Source organism: Ipomoea nil, unplaced genomic scaffold (genome assembly GCF_001879475.1).
Source record: "Ipomoea nil cultivar Tokyo-kokei standard unplaced genomic scaffold, Asagao_1.1 scaffold0470, whole genome shotgun sequence".
Lineage (NCBI taxonomy): Eukaryota > Viridiplantae > Streptophyta > Magnoliopsida > Solanales > Convolvulaceae > Ipomoea > Ipomoea nil.
This window is the reverse complement of record NW_017616898.1, coordinates 674,005-694,205: the sequence shown is the minus strand read 5'-3', so window position 1 is coordinate 694,205 and position 20,201 is coordinate 674,005. Positions and strand designations below refer to the sequence as shown.

Genomic DNA, 20,201 nt, shown 5'->3' with positions numbered 1-20,201 from the left:
AGTGCAAACCTTTCACGAGTTGTGAAAGAAGAGTGGAGTAGACACAGTTGGCCAAACCACTATAAAAAACTCTCTCTCTCTCTCTCTCTCTCTCTCTCTCTACTTACTCTCTGCTTTACATTCGTGCATTGCATATGACATACTCTCAAACCGTAAGTTTTCGTAAAGCAACATACAGTGCAAAGTAATATAAAATTTGTCTAACATATCTGCATCGTAATAACCCCGAAAGGATTCTCCTTTCGACCCTACCCGGACCAACAAGTGGTATCACAGCAGTTACCTTGATCGGTAACCGCTTTGCCTTTACTGCCTGGTAGATCCCTTCTCAAAATTCTCTGAAACTGCATCTTTTCGTCTGTGCACTATTTTTACAAAGAGAAAATGGAAAAAGTTCATTCTAACCGATCCAGGCCTCTTGCCTTCAATTTGTCTAAATTTGATGATTGGAAAGTGAGAATGCAGGCACATCTTTCGGCTATCCACGACGAGATGTGGGACGTGATAACCACAGGACCTATCATTGTTATGATGGTGAACACTCAAGCTGCTGCACAAAGAGCAGTTGCAGAACCCATGATACCTAAGCCGAAATCTCAGCTCAACTCAGATGAGAAAACTCGATCAAATTTGGACAACGTGGCATGTGATATTCTTTACAAATCTCTGGATGACTCCTTATTCCCGAGAGTACGGAAGTGCAAAACTGCTATGGAAATCTGGAACGTTCTCATGAATTTGGGAGAAGGAGATGAGCAGGAGAAGGACAATAAACTCACTGTGGCCATGAAGAAATTTGAAGACTTCAAAATGATGCCCAACGAAGCTATCACTGACATGGAGCTCAGATTCACAAAGCTTATGGGTGATCTCTCGGACCTTGGAATGGAGCCGACCGAAAAGGAAAAGAACTTGAACATTCTTCGAGGACTCCCAAAATCTTGGGACATGAAGGTTACAGCCATGAGAGATCACAGAGACATGAAAACTATAAGCACCAATAAGATCTTCAGTGATCTTAAGGCATATGAATTCAAACATGAGCCAAAAGAATTAGAGGAGCCCGAAACAAGGAACATAGCTCTAGTGGCCAACCAACAAGCATCAACGTCTAACAGGTCAAACTCTAACTCTTGTGATTTCTTATCTGACGAATAGTATGCCTTGTTTGTGAGGAAATGAAAAGGTTTATGAGAAAGAACAACTTCCAAGACTTCCAATGTTCATCAAACCGAAGACAACAGGAAAGATCTCCACAATCATCAAAACAAGAATCAATGGACTCGCAAATGCAATGCTACAACTGCCGAAAGCCAGGACACTTCAAGGCGAACTGTCCACATCCAATGGTTAGCAAGCATCAAGACTCTGGTGCAATCAAGAACTCATCAAAAGAGGCAGGCGAGTTCAACAAGCGAAGTGACAAGCCAGAATCATCAAATTCTAGGAACGAAAGAAGAAGAAGAGCCATGATTGTGAACGGAAAGGCTGAAACTGCTGAAACCGAAAGTAGCTCTTCGAGTTCAAGTTCAGATGACGAAAGCACTGAAGAAGAAAAAGGGCTCCTATGCCTATTCAGCTAAGAATCCAATGATCTCTGCCTAGTCGCTGAAGATGATGAGGTAAACTCTCAATCGTCCTCTTCTTTTTTAGTAGAGACTAGTTCTGCAAGTTGTCAAAGTTCCAATGAATCAGTCAGCGAAATGATGAGGAAGTTCACAATCATAAAAAACACATACTCTAATCTAAAAGAGGAGAACTCTTGACTAATGATCAGCCACAATGAGCTAAAGCAAGTTCGAATAGAGAACATTAAGCTAGCCATTTTAAAGGATCAGCTCGAAAAACAAGTTATATCTCTTAAAAAGCAGTGTACAGAAAGGGAGAAGCGGGAGCAACAATTTTGTGAGGTTCTTGATTCGTTCAATAATTCGTCTAATCTAATGGACCGAATGTTGAATGGATCAAAACCGCCTGGGGAAAGAACAGGAATTGGTTATGACCTCAGCTCCCCTTCACATGTCGCATTGAACAAACCCACAAACGTCTACTCTCGTGAGAGTTTTAGATCTGTGTTTGTTCAAGGACCTACCCAAGTGTCTGAGCCTATGACTAAGATTAACAATGGTGAAATACCACAATTAACAAGCCAACCGAAAGGAAAGGCTGTACAACGAATTGTGGAACCCAGGAATGAAAACTCTTTGAAAGGCAATCCTAGGCACAAAAATGTCAAATGGAATGGACCAAATGGTAATAGATCTGATCTATACCATAAAAAGGGTCAGCCTACAAGGAACAATCAATCAAGGGTAAAACCAAATGTTAATCAGAGGCAGTATCGTTCTAAACATACACGAAAGGATCCTCCACGAGGAAACCCGAAAGAAGAACGTATCAGACAGAACAAAAGGTCACTTAAGAGACCTTTATATGGCAACATATGGAGTGGACCATCTGAGGAGGATTGGTTTGATTATCCCGAACCTTTGTCAAAAGCGCAATTTGAGAAAATACATCTACACAAGCAAACCAATTATGTAACACCGCGAGATTTTTAAAACTTTTAAAGACAATATAATAAAGGTAAATGATTATAAATCCCAAAATACGTTTATAAGGACACAGGGTGTTATGCCACACCTGAGCTAGAGAACTAAGGTGCACAGGCTAAGTTCTAACAATCTCAATCAGTATCAATACAAATCATGGCACGCAGACCGAAAGGGAAGAACTATCTAATCTACGCACCAACCTCTAGCGCGCTCCGGTGATCTACTCGTTCGTGCCTAAAAGCCAGATATATCTGTTCAGCGAGAGATGCTGGTAACCCACTCCAACGCGTTGAAATATAATACATATAGAGATATATATAGATATACGAAAACCATTTTGAACAAGAAGATATATCCTACGAACTCTAGCTTTTAAAACAGGGATAGACTCGACACATAGAGCTAAGCACAAACGGCAGTTATAGCAAGAATATATAGTTCACAACAGGCAAGGTAGATAAGGCTATGCATAATCAATAATCATAACCCAACATAAACAATCTCCAACGCAAATCCCGTAGTCACATCCCCAAGATACTCATAATCACAACTCATCCATATCTCATCACATAAGCACACATTGTTGGCGCCACAGGACCAATCGCATGCCCATACATGAGGGTCAGCGCATATAGCTCTAACACGGCCCCGCAGCACCCTGCCCCGTCTCACAATACGGAGGGGTCGATCGCAACCGACCGATGAACCGCAGCTCATCATAGTTTGATCGCAACCAAACAGTGGACCGCAGCCCAAGAGTATGTCATCTGACCGCAGCCAGGAAAACGAACCGCAGCTCATGTAGAACGGTGGACCGCAGCCCTGTATAATATTTATATACCTGACCGATCGCAACCGGCGTGGTTAACAGTCAGTATGGTTCTCAACCCATCCGACTGCCCGTATAATCCATTTGATCGCAACCAAATGGTGGACCGCAGCCCTATATAATGTTTATATACCTGACCGATCGCAACTGGCCTGGTTAACAGTCGGTATGGTTCTCAACCCATCCGACTGCCAGTATAACCAATTTGATCGCAACCAAATTGGGGTATCATGCACACATAACACATAGCAAGCACATGCAACCAACATTAACACATTGGGAAGGGGGAGAAAACGTATAACAAAACCTATGCGTGATCCTTCACATACTAAGAATAATCCTAAGGGGTTCATACTTCTTTCACCTAGGTCAACGGGATACCAATTCAACTAGCATGCAATATATAAGACTCGTTGTAACACCCCAGATTTTCAAGACATTTAAAATTTATATAATAAAGATAGAATCTCATTAAATCCCAAAATACGATACAAAGAGTACGGGGTGCTATGCCACACCCGAGCTAGAGAACTCAGGTGCACAGGCTAAATTCTAAAACCTCAATCAGTATCAATACTAAATCATGGCACGCAGGCCGAAAGGGAAAACTATCTAAGCTACGCCCCAAGCTTCTAGCGCGCTCCAGTGATCTACTCGTCTGTGCCTGAAAGCCAAATATATCTGTTCAGCGAGAGATGCTGGTAACCCACTCTAACGCGTTGAAATACAATACATATAGACATATATATAGATATACGAAAACCATTTTGAAGCATGAAGATATATCCTACGAGACTCTAGCTTTTAAAACAGGGATAGACTCGACAGATAGAGCTAAGCACAGACAACAGTTATACCAAGCATATACAGTTTACAACAGGCAAGACAGGTAAAGATAAGCACAATTAATAATCATAACCCAACATATACGATTCTCAGTATAGATCCCATAGTCACATCCCCAAGACACTCATAACAACAACTCATCCATATTTCATCACATAGCACACTTTATTGGCGCCACAGGACCAATCGCATGCCCATACATAAGGGTCAGCGCATATAGCTCTGACATGGCCCCGCAGCACCCTGCCCCGTATCGCAACACGGAGGGGTGGATCGCAACCGACCGATGAACCGTAGCTCATCATAGTTTGATCGCAACCAAATAGTGGACCGCAGCCCAAGAGTATGTCATCTGACCGCAGCCAGGAAAATGAACCGCAGCTCATGTAGAAACGTTTGATCGCAACCAAACGGTGGACCGCAGCCCAAGAGTGTAAATCTGACCGTAGCCAGCTTCTGAACCGCAGCTCAGGAATGACCAATCCGATCGCAACCGAATTGGGGTATCATGCACACATAACACATAGCAAGCACATGCAACCCACATTAACACATTGGGAAGGGGGAGAAAATGTATAACAAAACCTATGCGTGATCCTTCACATACTAAGAATAATTCTAAGGGGTTCATACTTCTTTCACCTAGGTCAACGGGATACCAATTCAACTAGCATGCAATATATAAGATTCATACAACCTACGACAGGTACCCGAAATATCAAACCAGACATAGGCACGATAGACGGAATCCGTTGGGACACCACGGGGGTCGGGGGAACATCAAACGTGGAAGCCAAAATCCCAAGGTGGGGTACAAACCAGCGGGTAGCCGGTGGGTGTGGGGTCACCCGCCGGCGGCACTGTTCTGGGCAGCGGGTGCCCAGCGGGTACCAGGGGAGACCTCTTTTAGCCGTGGGTAGGTGGCGGGTCCTCTACCCCCACCTACCCCCCACTGACTCTTTTTCACCAAAAACGTCCCCGGAACCTTTGTGGAACCATACTTAGACACTTTCAAACGCAATTGATAACACACGTAGACAATTAACGGATCAAAATCAAGAAACATACGGCACATAACCTATCATGATTTTCTAAACATAATCAACACCCAATCATGCGAATTACCAGCCAATATAACAAGAATGATACCATACGGATTCCACGATATAACCTAGGGTTCTAATTATTTTTAAATCAACAACAACACAATTCATCTTCTAAAATCAAGATTCGGTAGGAATATCATATAAATATCAAGAACATCATATAATCATTAAGAACATCAAGAACACCATATAATCATCAAGAACGTCATATAATCATCAAGAACACCATAATTATCAAGAACCTCTCATCGTCAAGATCACCCATGGAATCATCACACCAATCATCAATAATAATAACACAAATCATCGATACACAATAATATGGGGAAATCCTAAGAGGGGAATCATAGCTATGAAAATAGGTTCTGTTGAGACATGGGTTACCTTTTAGCCTTAATTAATTCCTTGGCTATGAAGGATCTTTCTTGAAGCTTTCTTCTTTCTTGATTTCTCCTAGGGGAATTCTTAGAACTTCTTCTGTGGTGAGGGATTATTGTGGTGGGAGTTCTAGGTGCCTCCTTATGTTCCCTATTTATATATCTAAGAGTCTTACTTAGGGCCTAATTACTATAGGTTTGTTAACTCTATTCCTTTTAGGACTAAGGATTGGGTTTAGGGATAATGGCCCATGGACTATGCTGGGCCTTTCCTAATTAATTATTGTGATTTAATTCTTTCTTTTGGGTAATTGGTTAAATGATTAATTGGTTTTAGGGATCGTAACACGGGGTGTTACACTCTCCCCATTAACAGGAAGCTTCGTCCCCGAAGTTTGGTCCTTGTCGAGTGACTTCTTCTTAGTTACCTGGTGTGAAAAGTTTGGGCTAGCGTTCCTTCATTGTGTCCTTGAGTTCCCATGCCGCTTCCTCGGTCCCATGGTTGGTCCAAAGGACTTTCACCATTTCTATGGCTCGACGTCGGGTGGTTCTTGTCTTGGTGTCCAGGATTCTCACGGGTTTTTCTTCGTATACTAGTGACTCGACGAGGTCCACGACCTCGGGTTGAAGCACGTGGCTAGGGTCGTGCTCGTATTTCTTTAGCTGGGATATGTGGAATACGTTGTGTACTCGTTCTAGTTCAACGGGTAGAGCGAGGCGATAGGCTACCTTCCCAACTCTTTCTATGATTTCATAGGGGCCGATAAATCGTGGGCTGAGTTTCTCTTTTCTTCCGAATCTCATCACCCCCCGTGTGGGTGAGATTCTCAACCAGACCTTGTCCCCGGTGTTGAATTTAGCTTGTTTCCTCCTTAGGTCGGCGTAGGACTTCTGGCGGTCCTGGGCAGCCTTCATCCTTTTCTGGATGTGTTTGACCTTGGTTATGGTATCTTGTAGGTATTGGGGCCCTAGTGCTACTGGGTCGACCATGTCTTCCCAACATAAGGGTTTTCTACACTTTTGTCCGTATAAAGCTTCGTAGGGCGCCATACGAATGCTTGCGTGGTAGCTGTTGTTGTATGAGAATTCAATAAGGTGTAGGTGTTCCTCCCATGTCCCTTGAAAGTCTAACACACAGGCTCTTAACATGTCTTCGAGAGTCTGAATGGTTCTCTCGGTTTGGCCGTCAGTGGTAGGGTGGAAGGCGGTGCTCAGTTTTAGTTGTGTCCCCAAGGCTAATTGCAGCAATTTCCAGAATCGTGAGAGAAACCAGGAGTCTCTATCGGACACGATGTTCCGGGGGACTCCGTGGTACTTCACTACTTGGCTCAAGTAGGCTTGGGCCAGTTGTGTCATTGTCCATTTTTCCTTCATGGCAATGAATCACGCCGTTTTGGTTAGTCGGTCCACTATGACCCAAATTTTATCCTTGCCGGTTTTTGTTGGGGGTAACCCTCCAACGAAGTCCATGGATATGGAATCCCACTTTCCTTGTGGTATCTCCAGGGGCTGTACGAGTCCCTTGGGTTTGCATCGTTCGGCCTTCACCCTTTGGCAATTCAGGCATTTGGCCACGAAATCTGCGATTTCCTTTTTCATGTTGGGCCACCAAAATGACCTTTTCACATCTTGGTATAGTTTGTCACCCACTGGGTGAACTGAGTATGGGGAGTTGTGCCCTTCCTCCAAGATCTGTTGTTTCAGGTGGGGGTGCGTTGAGGGCACGCACTACCTACCTTGGTAACGGAGACTGCCATCTTCGTGTATTTCGAAGGGCCCTTCCTTTCCCTGGGTTAGGTCGAGACGAATTTTATCTAGTTCTGGATCCTGCTGTTGTCCTATTTTGATTTCCTCGAAGAGTATAGGTATGATATGCATGTTGAATAAGTGGACGTCGGGGTGGATTTGATCTTACTCTATTATTTCCAAATTCAGTCTTTGGAAGTCCTTGTACAACTGGTCCGGTAGGATCCAAGTGGTGTTGAGGGAGTGGTTAGTCTTTCTGCTTAGGGTATCTGCCACAATGTTAGCTTTCCCCTCGTGGTATTGGATGTCTAGATCGTAGTCTTTTATGAGTTCTAGCCACCTTCGTTGTCTCAAGTTTAGGTCTTTCTGGGTGAAGATGTACTTTAGGCTCTTATGGTCCGTTTAAATCTTGTATTGCACCCCATATAGGTAATGCCTCCAAATTTTTAGTGCGAACACGATAGCGGCTAGGTCGAGGTCGTGGGTGGGGAATTCTCTTCGTGGGTTTTGAGTTGCCTGGATGCGTATGCTATTACCCTGCCTTTTTGCATTAGCACGCACCCCAATCCCTTTTTGGACGCATCACTAAAGACCTCGAACCCTTCCTCCCCGGAGTGGATGGCGAGCACGGGTGCCGTGGTTAGCTTATCCTTCAATTCTTGAAAGGCTGAGATGCAGTCGTTGTCCCATCGGAAGGGGGTTTCCTTTTTCATGAGTTTGTTGAGGGGTTGGGCTATCCTGGTGAAGTCGGGTACAAACCTCCTGTAGTAGCCAGCCAAGCCTAGGAAGCTTCGGACTTCTGAGAGTGAGCTCGGTGTGGTCCATTCCTTAACGGCACGGATTTTGGCGTGGTCCACCTTAATTCCTTCCTTGGCTATCACGTGGCGTAGGAAGGCCACACTGTCTTTCCAGAATTCGCATTTAGTGAACTTGGCGTATATTTGGTGCTCTCTTAGAGTTTGCAGGGTTATGCGGAGGTGTCTTTCTTGTTCTTCCTTATTTCGGGAGTAGACTAGGATGTCGTCAATGAATACAATGACGAAGTCATCCAAGTGGGGTCGGAATACTCGGTTTATGAGATCCATGAATATGGCGGGTGCGTTGGTGAGTCCGAAGGGCATTACTGTGAATTCATAGTGGCCGTAACGTGTCCGTAAGGCCATTTTCTGAATGTCCGGTTTGGCCACTTGTATTTGGTGATATCCAGACCTTAGGTCAATTTTTGAGAATACTCCTGCCCCTTTTAGTTGGTTGAACAAGTCATCGATCCGGGGAAGGGGGTACCTATTCTTTATTGTGACTTGGTTAAGTTCCTGGTAGTCGATGCACAGGCGCATGCTTCCATCGTTCTTTTTAACAAATAGTACTGGTGCCCCCCATGGGGAGGTGCTAGGGCGGATGTACCCTTTATCTAGCAATTCCTGTAGTTGCGTTTTCAGTTCCTTCATTTCTTTTGGTGCCAACCTGTAGGGTGGCTTAGAGATCGGGGCAGCTGTAACACCCACCCAAAAACAAGACTACTTAAAACGTGTCTTAACACCTGCAGATCAAGCACAAAACTAGCACAGCGGAAGATAAAAAGATAACTGGATAAAAGGAATCCAAAACGGGGTGTTATGCCACGTATACCACACTAGGTATACGCTACGGCGACAATCTGCAAGTGTAACACTATCCCAAAAACAACCAAACTAGAACAATCTAAAGACATTGGCACACAGGCCTCAACAACACTGTCTAAAGATACGGGTGCTAAGCTACCGGCTCTAGACATCGCGCTCGACTACGCATCACCTGAAAGATACAAAGATAAACATCGGGGCGAAGCCCGGTCAGCGAAAGATGCTGGTAACCCACCAATACCGTTAAGTATCATAAATAGGTAGATATATAATATGAAAACCATTTTCGAAACGGAATACATATATATAAGTCAAAAGCCAAGATCAAAAGACAACACAAGACTTACCACTCACAAGGACAAAACCGGGAACACATCCCAAACCACAAAGGTTAACCACACACAAGGATAAAGACTCACCCAACGGCAACACATGCCAAAACACACCACAAGCCTCCGTGACTACACACGTCACGAGAGAAGAGAACTCACCACAACAACGGCTTCACAAGCCCTCGTGACATCACCCATCACGAGTTGATATGCCTTCCTTATGCCCTGTTCCAACCTTATGGCTACCCCCAACCTTGTACCTTCGGTGCCAACCATTACCTCCAGAAAGCCCCTGTACAGCCAAGTCCAACCTTATTCCTCCGGAACCGTCGTCCCCCACCTATAACCACCAACGAAAACCCACCAATTCACGGCAACACATGTCCGGATAACACAATGTTATCCCCCAAACACGTGGACTCAGCCACAACTCCATGAAATCACGTCACGGCCACCACGAGGACCGCTGCAATACCTAGATGACTAGCGTCCCATACCACTAATCGTGCAATCCAGGTAAAGCCACACACGCACCACCACTCACACGAAACAAGCAACGGATTGCAACAAAGGTACAAAACATACTCAATCAAGAGACAGGTCACCACCCATCGACACAACGATGCTAGCATTAGGATAATAATTAGCAAGCTCAACAATGAAGAAACTCAAGATAGTTCCGAGGAACACACAAGACACCACACGGTTCAACGAAACACAATGTTGAACACTTAGCACGATACACAACACCAAAGATCCTACATGGATACCTACCAAAAGCTCTAGACCTACGAAACATCAAGAAGACGCTCAAATAGTTCCACAAAAGAACAACGGGAGGCCAAAAGATCAAAAACCAAGACAAACGAAACACGGGGAACAAATCCCACCTCAACTCCAAAGTGTTCCCCGCGGGTGGACCCACGGGTAGGCCCCTACCTGTGGTTCTACCCGCGGGTACAACACCCAAATTCCCGTGTACCGGCGGGTGGGCGGCGGGTAGGGCTCTCCCCACCGTTCCGCCCGCGGGTACACGCTCCTGTGTCAAACAATCCCTTCGGGGATTTTCTCCTTCAAACACAAATTCAAGTCCAAAACATGCCAAATCTCACCAAGCACAACAAAATGACTTGAACCAAGGAAAATGCCAAGCAATGGCACAAAGGAAACCTAAACACAAGCTCTAGATATGCAATATCACAAGATAAATGCATAAACTCTCACATTTCATAGCAAAACACAAGTAGAAGCCAAGAAATCATATATAGGTAAGCAAAATAGGTTTAGTAGAGCATGGGTTACCTCTTGAAGACCAAAAGACTCTTCTTACACCACAACAAGCTCTCCACTAAGCTCACTAGCCAAACCCACTTCAAGATCAAACCAAAAGATCATAAAGATCCAACCTTTAAGAAAAGACAACTAAGATAGAACCAAAAAGACTAGACAAGCTTAGATCTTACCCTTCTAGATGCCAAAATAGAGGAAAGATTGAATCTTGGAAGCAAAACTTGGAATCTTGACAAAGGCTTCTTTTGGCTTGATGAACAAGTTACTCTTGTTTTCTAGAGAGAAGGTAGAGATATTTTCTAGGAAATGTAAGGGAATGAAATGAAGAAGTCTTCTAGGTTTAGGTTACAAAACAAGCTCTTGGTGAAAAGACAAGGATACCGTTACTAACTCTTAGAAAGTGTAAGGAACAAGGGAACTCCTCTCAAAGCACAAGGTACAACACCACTTAAAGATTGACTAGTCAAATACTAGTCCTTGAGTATCAAAAATCAGGGTTTTAGGAATCAATTCCTCAAAAGAAATAGAATTAATTACTCAATTAATTCATGGTTTGGAGTGTGGATTTTTTGGGTGTCACATCCTCTCCCCCTTCAAAGAAGTTTCGTCCCCGAAACATGGGTACAAGAATATCCCTTTTGGTAAAAAAAAAACTCCAAAAGTTCTCACAAGGTTCCAAGGCAAAAAGAAAGACATCACGAATTCAAGGATAGGCAAGAGGTCAACAAACGGATAGATTGGCATCAAGAACTCTAACCTCAACACAACAACCAACTTCTAGACAACAACCAAGAACTAAACAACTAACCCAAACACCATCTAACACACTAGCTAAACAACAAGGCAACAAACAAAGCAAGCAAGCATACGAAGCACACAATAACCTAAAAAGACGAGATACCTTCCACAAACAACTCAGGGTACCGCTCCCGCATCGATGCCTCCAGTTCCCAAGTAGCTTCTTCAACCCCATGATGAGACCACCAAACTTTTACCATCCTAACAGATTTCCTGCGAGTGTCCTGAGTCTTGAAGTCAAAAATTCTAAGCGGCCTTTCTTCATAAGACAAATCTTCATCTATCGGTAACACTTCCGGTGATAAAACATGAGTCGGATCATGAACATATCTCTTGAGCTGTGATACATGGAACACGCTATGCACTCTGTCCAACTCCAAGGGCAACGCCAAATCGTAAGCGAAACTCCCAATTCTCTCTAAGATCTCATACGGACCTATAAACCTAGGGCTCAACTTCCCTTTCTTCCCAAACCGCATTACTCCCCGGGTGGGAGATACCTTCAACAAACCTTATCCCCAACTAAAAACTCCACCTGTCTTCTAGCCAAGTCAGCATAAGACTTTTTACGATTCTGAGCCGCTTTCATCGTTTCTTGGATCTGTTTAACTTTCTCGGATGCGTCCAACAAGTATTGTGGCCCCAACACTATCGGATTAACAAGATCTTCCCAACAAAGCGGACTGCGACACTTCTGTCCATAGAGAGCTTCATAAGGGGCCATGCGAATACTCGAATGATAACTGTTGTTGTAAGAAAACTCTATCAAATCCAAATGGTCCTCCCAAGATCCTTGAAAATCTAACATACAAGCTCTCAACAAATCTTCGATAGTCTGAATAGTCCTTTCTGTTTGTCCATCGGTGGCTGGGTGGAAAGCTGTACTGAGACTTAACTTAGTTCCAAGAGCTGCTTGCAAAGATTTCCAAAACTGAGACAAGAACCTTGAATCCCTATCGGAAACAATATCCCTTGGAACTCCATGATACTTTACCACCTAATTGACATAAGCTTGAGCCAACTGTGTCATTGTCCAGGTCTCCTTCATTGCGATGAGGCGGGCGGTTTTGGTCAAACGATCAACTATCACCCAGATTTTGTCCTTACCCGAACGGGTCGTCGGTAATCCTCCCACGAAATCCATAGATATAGAATCCCATTTCCCTTGTGGAATTTCTAACGGTTGTACCAACCCCTTAACCTTACAACGTTCCGCTTTAACCTTTTGGCAATTAAGGCATTTCCCAACAAACTCTGCAACTTCCTTCTTCATATTAGGACACCAGAAGAAACCCTTCACGTCCTTGTATAACTTGTCTCCTCCGGGGTGAACCGAATAGGGCGTGTTATGACCTTCTTCCAAAATCCGTTGCTTCCACTGATCACATGACGCGGGTATGCACACACGGCTTTTGTACCTCAACACTCCATCCGCGGATAACTCAACCGGTCCCCCTTTTCCTCTAGCTAGGTCAACCCTTACCTTGGTCAAGAACACATCCTTTTGCTGCTCTTCCTTGATCTCTCCCAGAAACGTAGGTACAATCCTTAAGTTATAACAACGAACTTCTGCCTCCACATCTCCTTGTTCCACCACTTCCAAAGTCATCCGTTGAAGCTCCTTGCAAAGCTCATCCGCCACTACCCAAATAGAACTAGCGGTGTGCTTCGATTTTCGACTTAGGGCGTTCGCCACTACATTAGCTTTTCCTTCGTGATACTGAATATCTAACTCATAGTCCTTGATGAGTTCTAACCACCTTCGCTGCCGCATATTGAGATCCTTTTGGGTAAAGATATATTTGAGACTCTTGTGGTCCGTGAATATCTTGCAACGCACCCCATAGAGATAATGCCTCCAAATTTTCAAAGCAAACACCACAGCGGCCAATTCCAAATCATGTGTTGGGTAGTTCTCTTCGTGAACCTTAAGCTGACGTGAGGCGTAAGCGATCACTCTCCCGTTCTGCATCAACACACAACCTAGTCCCTTCTTGGACGCATCGCTGTATACCTCAAAACCTCCCGTTCCCGATGGCAGAATTAAAACTGGTGCAGACGTGAGCCTCTCCTTCAACTCTCGGAATGCTGATTCACAAGCTTGACTCCAAACGAAAGGCACTTCTTTTCTTAACAACTTAGTCAACGGTTGAGCCACCTTGGCAAAATCCAAAACAAACCTCCAATAATAACCTGCTAACCCAAGAAAACTTCTTACTTCCGACACTATTGAAGGTGCAGTCCATTCCTTTACTGCCCGTATCTTCTCTGGATCCACAGAAATCCCTCTACTATCAATCACATGGCCTAGAAACGTCACGTTGTCTTTCCAAAACTCGCACTTAGAAAACTTGGCATACAACTGCTTTTCCCGCAAGATTTGAAGTACCGTCCGAAGATGTCCAACATGCTCCCTCTTATCTTTCGAATAAACCAAGATATCGTCGATGAACACGATCACAAAATCATCAAGGTGAGATTTGAATACTCTGTTCATCAGGTCCATGAAAACTGCAGGGGCATTGGTCAAACCGAAAGGCATAACCGTAAACTCGTATTGACCGTACCGAGTTCGAAACGCAGTCTTAGGGATATCCTTGTCCGCTACTCTTATCTGATGGTACCCTGACCTCAAGTCAACTTTGGAGAACACTCCCGCGCCACGTAGTTGATCAAACAAGTCATCTATTCTTGGAAGAGGGTATTTATTCTTAATGGTAACTTGATTCAGCTCCCGGTAGTCGATACACAACCTCATACTCCCGTCCTTCTTCTTTACAAACAACACCGGAGCTCCCCAAGGCGATGCACTTGGCCGAATATAACCCTTGTCAAGAAGTTCTTGCAACTGAGCCTTCAATTCTTGCATTTCTGGCGTAGCCAAACGATATGGGGCTTTAGAGATGGGTGCAGTGCCCGGCACGAGATCCACTGAAAACTCCACTTCCCTAGCAGGCGGCATACCCGGTATTTCTTCGGGAAAAACATCAAGAAATTCACGGACTACTGGTATCATATGAGCCACTTCCTCCTTTGCCTCCAAGTTCTCGACGGAACACAAGTACACATCATTGCCCTTGTCCACGTACCTCTTCATCTTTACCATAGACACCAACTTAATTCCGGGTTCTTCCATCTTTCCACGGTATGACACTCTCTTCCCGCTGGGTCCTCGTAGCACTACCTTCTGATCTTTGCACAAGATTTGGGCTCTAAACCGCCCCAACCAGTCCATACCTAAGACCACATCCATCCCATCCAAGTCGTACTGGATTAAATCGCTCGGAAACTCTTCTCCTTTGATATAAATCTTGATGCCCTCAAAAAGACGGTCACACACCCTAACTTCTCCTGACGCTACCTTCACATTAAACCTCACTCCCGCGCCCCCAGATAAGCCCAACTTCTTCACGAGGCCGGGTGATATAAACGAGTTAGATGCCCCTGAATCAAACAAGACTGTTGCTGGCACAGATTGCACGAGGAAGGTTCCCACTACTACGTCACTGTCACTTGTTCGGACTTCATTTAAGGTGAGCACCCTCTCTTGAGATGACCCTACCGTCGGATGATGAACCTCTATCCTTCCATACTCTCTTACATCGCGGAGTACCGGCACAGAAGCTGCACTAGAACTTACTCTTGTGGAGGTACCACTCCGGATCCACCGTTCAACTACCCTAGAAGCACTGCTAGATTCTGCCAACCGAGATCTCTTAACCACTTCACTCACATCTTCAAACACTGCGATTCGCTGGCGAGGAGGCATCACAGACTTCTGCTACAACAACAAGGTTACCAAAAGAGCAAGCAAGCAAGCAAGACAGAAAGCAACACACATCTCACCGCGCAACCTAGAGTCCTAAGCCTAACACGTAGCTCCTTAAGGTCGCTTAGAGGTCTCAAAACACACTTAAACACTTAGAAAGTCTAGACTCAACTCCTCCTAGGCTATAAACCAAGGTTCAAACCTAGGCTCTGATACCAACTGTAACACCCCCCAAAAAACAAGACTACTTAAAACGAGTCTTAACACCTGCAGATCAAGCACAAACCTAGCACAGCGGAAGATAAAAAGATAACTGGATAAAAGGAATCCAAAACGGGGTGTTATGCCACGTATACCACACTAGGTATACGCTACGGCGACAATCTGCAAGTGTAACACTATACCAAAAACAACCAAACTAGAACAATCTAAAGACATTGGCACACAGGCCTCAACAACACTGTCTAAAGATATGGGTGCTAACCTACCGGCTCTAGACATCGCGCTCGACTACGCATCACCTGAAAGATACAAAGATAAACATCGGGGCGACGCCCAGTCAGCGAAAGATGCTGGAAATCCACCAATACCGTTAAGTATCATAAATAGGTAGATATATAATATGAAAACCATTTTTGAAATGGAATACATATATATAAGTCAAAAGCCAAGATCAAAGGACAACACAAGACTCACCACTCACAAGGACAAAACCGAGAACACATCCCAAACCACAAAGGTTAACCACACACAAGGATAAAGACTCAACCAACGGCAACACATGCCAAAACACACCACAAGCCTCCGTGACTACACACGTCACGAGAGAAGAGAACTCACCACAACAACGGCTTCACAAGCCCTCGTGACATCACTCATCACGAGTTGATATGCCTTCCTTATGCCCTGTTCGAACCTTATGGCTACCCCCAACCTTATACCTTCGGTGCCAACCATTACCTCCAGAAAGCCCCTGTACAGCCAAGTCCAACCTTATTCCTCCGGGACCGTCGTCCCCCACCTATAACCACCAACGAAAACCCACCAATTCATGGCAACACATGCCCGGATAACACAATGTTATCCCCCAAACACGTGGACTCAGCCACAACTCCATGAAATCACGTCACGGCCACCACGAGGACCGCTGCAATACCTTGGTGACTAGCGTCACATACCACTAATCGTGTAATCCAGGTAAAGCCACACACCCACCACCACTCACACGAAACAAGCAACGGATTGCAACAGAGGTACGAAACATACTAAATCAAGAGACAGGTCACCACCCATCGACACAACGACGCTAGCATTACGATAATAACTAGCAAGCTCAACAACGAAGAAACTCAAGATAGTTCCGAGTAACACACAAGACACCACACGGTTCAACGAAACACAATGTTGAACACTTAGCACGATTCACAACACCAAAGATCCTACATGGATACCTACCAAAAGCTCTAGACCTACGAAACATCAAGAAGACGCTCAAATAGTTCCACAAAAGAACAACGGGAGGCCAAAAGATCAAAGACCAAAACAAACGAAACACGGGGAACAAATCCCACCTCAACTCCAACGTGTTCTACGCGGGTGGACCCACATTCCCGTGTACCGGCGGGTGGGCGGCGGGTAGGTCTCTCCCCGCCGTTCCGCCCGCGGGTACACGCTCCTGTCGTTGCGGAGAGCCACGTCGCTTAGTGCTTGGGCGACTTGTGTTAGTTGTTGTAGCGTCTGGGCTAGGGGGTCGTGCGCGGCGGGTTCTGGAGTCCTTGATTATCTTCTGTTGGGTGCCATGTTGTCGTCTTCCTGGGTCAATGTTTATAAGAACGTTAAATTGGTGCTTGGTGTCCTTCTTTGGGGGAAAGTTTTTTCTCCAGGTAAGGGAGGTTATGTGCAGGTTTCACAATCTCACCGCGTGTCCTAAGATTCCTAAATCCTATGTTCCTAAATACTTAGAGTTCGAGCCTATTGTCCTAAAGTCCGGTCTTAAGAGTCTTATCCTAGGGTCAAACTTAGGCTCTGATACCAACTGTAACACCCCAGATTTTCAAGATATTTAAAACTTATAAAATAAAGGTGAAATCTCATTAAGTCCCAATCAGAGTACGAGAGTACGGGGTGCTATGCCACACCTGAGCTAGAGAACTCAGGTGCACAGGCTAACTAACTAATGTCCTAATAATATAAATGCATAAACATGGCACGCAGGCTGAAAGGGAAACTAACTACTTCTACGCTCCAAGCTCTAGCGCTCTCCAGTGACCTATTCTTCTGTGCCTGAAAGCCAAATATATCTGTTCAGCGAGAGATGCTGGTAACCCACTCCAACGCGTTGAAATACAATACATATAGATATATATACATAGATATACGAAAAGTCATTTCGAAGCATGAGGATATATCCTAAGAGACTCTAGCTTTCAAATCAGGGAACCGACTCGACAGATAGGGGTACACACAATCAACAGTCATAATCAAGTATATACAATTCTCGACATAGGGCATAGTCATAAATAAACACAACCAATAATGACAATTAAACATGTATAGTTTACTAGCAAGAATCCTATGGTCACGTTTCCATAACAGTCACAACATCAATCCTTCCTATCTCATCATATAGCACACTTTGTTGGCGCCACAGGACCAATCGCATGCCCATACATGAGGGTCAGCGCATATAGCTCTGACACGGCCCCGCAGCACCCTGCCCCGTCTCACATTACGGAGGAGTCGATAGCAACCGACTGATGAACCGCAGTTCTATATAATATTTATATACCTGATCGGTCTTTACCAGCCTGGTTAACAGTTGGGATGGTTCTCAGCCCATTCAACTGCCCGTATAATGGACCTTTGTCCTATATAATATTTATATACCTGACCGGTCTTTACCAGCCTGGTTAACAGCCGGTATGGTTCTCAGCCCATCCGACTGCCCGTATAGTGGAACTTAGTCCTATATAATATTTAAATACCTGACCGGTCTTTACCAGCCTGGTTAAAAGCCGGTATGGTTCTCAGCCCATCCGACTGCCCGTATAGCCCGATTGATCTCAACCAAATCGGGGTAACATGCACACATAACACTTAGCAAGCACATGCAGCCCATATTAGCACATTGGGAAGGGGGGGAAAACGTATAACGAAACCTATGCGTGGTCATCCACAACTAGGAATACTCCTAAGGGGTTCATACTTCTTATACCTTGGTCAACGGGATACCAATTCAACTAGCATGCAATATATAAGACTCATACAACTTACGAACGGTACCCGAAACATCAAACTAGACATAGGCACGATAGACGGAGTCCGTTGGGACACCACGGGGGTCGGGGAAACATCAAACAGGGAAGCTGGGGTCCCAAGTGTGGGAATTTCCAGCGGGTAGCCGGTGGGTGGGGGGTCACCCGCCGGCTGCCCGCCGGTAAGCGCTGTTCCGGGCAGCGGGTCCCCGGCGGGCGGGTGGCGGGTCCCCTACCCCCCCACCTACCCCCCACTGACTCTTTATACACAAAACGCCCCGGGAACCATTGTGGAACCGGAAACCATGCTTCGACACTTTACAACGCAATTAACGATCAACACGTAGACAATTAACGGATCAAATACGAGAAACCTACGGCACATAACCTATCATGCTTTTCTAAACATAATCGACACCCAAACATGCGATTTCCCACCCGATACACCAAGAATAATATCATACGATACAACTTAGGGTTCTAATCACTTTTATACCAACAAGAATACGATTCGTCTTCTAATTATAAGATTCGGTAAGATTATCACATAAGCATCAAGAATGCCATACAATTATCAAGAACGACATATAAACATCAAGAACTCCACATAATCATCAAGAACACCATAATTATCAAGAATCTCCCAATATCAAGATCACCCATGGAATTATCCCATCAATCATCAATAATAATATCACAAATCATCAATACACAATAATATGGGGAAATCCTACGGGGGAAATCATAGCTATGAAAATAGGTTTTGTTGAGACATGGGTTACCTCTTAGCCTTAATTAATTCCTTGGCTATGAAGGGTCTTTCTTTAAGCTTTCTTGCTTTCTTGATTTCTTCTAGGGGATTCTTGGAGCTCTTTGGGGTGGCGGGGCGTTTATTGTGGTGGGGGGTTTCTAGGTGCCTCTTAAGTCCCCTATTTATATATTTAGGAGTCCTAGTTAGGAACTAATATTATGGGCTTGCTAATTCTATTTCTTTTGGGACTATGGATTGGGTTTAGGGATAAGGGCCCGTGGACTATGGTGGGCCTTTCCTAATTAATTATTATGATTTAATTCTTTCTTTTGGGTAATTGATTAAATGATTTAGTTGATCTTAGGGGTCGTAACACGGGGTGTTACACTCTCCCCCCCTTATGAGGGGCTTCGTCCCCGAAGCCCGGTGTGTTAATCCACTCTTTCACCCCCAGGCATCCCGCATCTTGGCCTCCTGGTTAGGAATGTGGCCCCACGTTTTGCCTTAGCTGGGGTAGACTGGATTTTTGGTGGTGTTGTGATAGAAGGTTTTTAGGTCTACCTCGGTCTCCCGCTCCTGAGCTGGACGCCCCGCGAGTGCCTAAGGTGGCTTCGATTGCTGCCACCCTCTGGTCTAGTGCACGTGTCGTACGGATCAAGGATGAGAATCCTTCCTCCATGATTTGGTTTTGCCGGTTGAGCTGTGCGAGTATGCGTTCATTGATTGAGCCCTCGTTTTGCTCCCTTGGATTTCATCCCGTTCGTGGTTGCACTGTTGGGTTGGGCTCGTCATCCTCCTCCTGGTCCTCATTTCCCTCCAGAATTCCGCAGTCTTGCATTGCCCGTTTGAGCTTTTTGTTGGAGATGTCTAGTTAGTCGACCAGTTCCCTTCGCTCATCCTCGGATTTTTGGTAGATTTCTTCGAGG

The 20,201-nt window shown here is 44.9% G+C and overlaps 1 protein-coding gene across 1 annotated transcript; it reads left to right on the top strand.

The window, feature by feature from the left end:
- Nucleotides 1–1,178: 1,178 nt before the first annotated feature.
- On the top strand, nucleotides 1,179–1,583 carry LOC109173325. The gene has a single exon (XM_019322557.1). The coding sequence runs from the start codon at nucleotides 1,179–1,181 to the stop codon at nucleotides 1,581–1,583; it is 405 nt and encodes a 134-aa protein (XP_019178102.1).
- Nucleotides 1,584–20,201: the final 18,618 nt, after the last annotated feature.

Coding starts and splice junctions, on each gene's coding strand:
- LOC109173325 (XM_019322557.1), top strand. CDS start 1,179: ATGAAAAGGTTTATGAGAAAGAACAACTTCCAAGACTTCCAATGTTCA.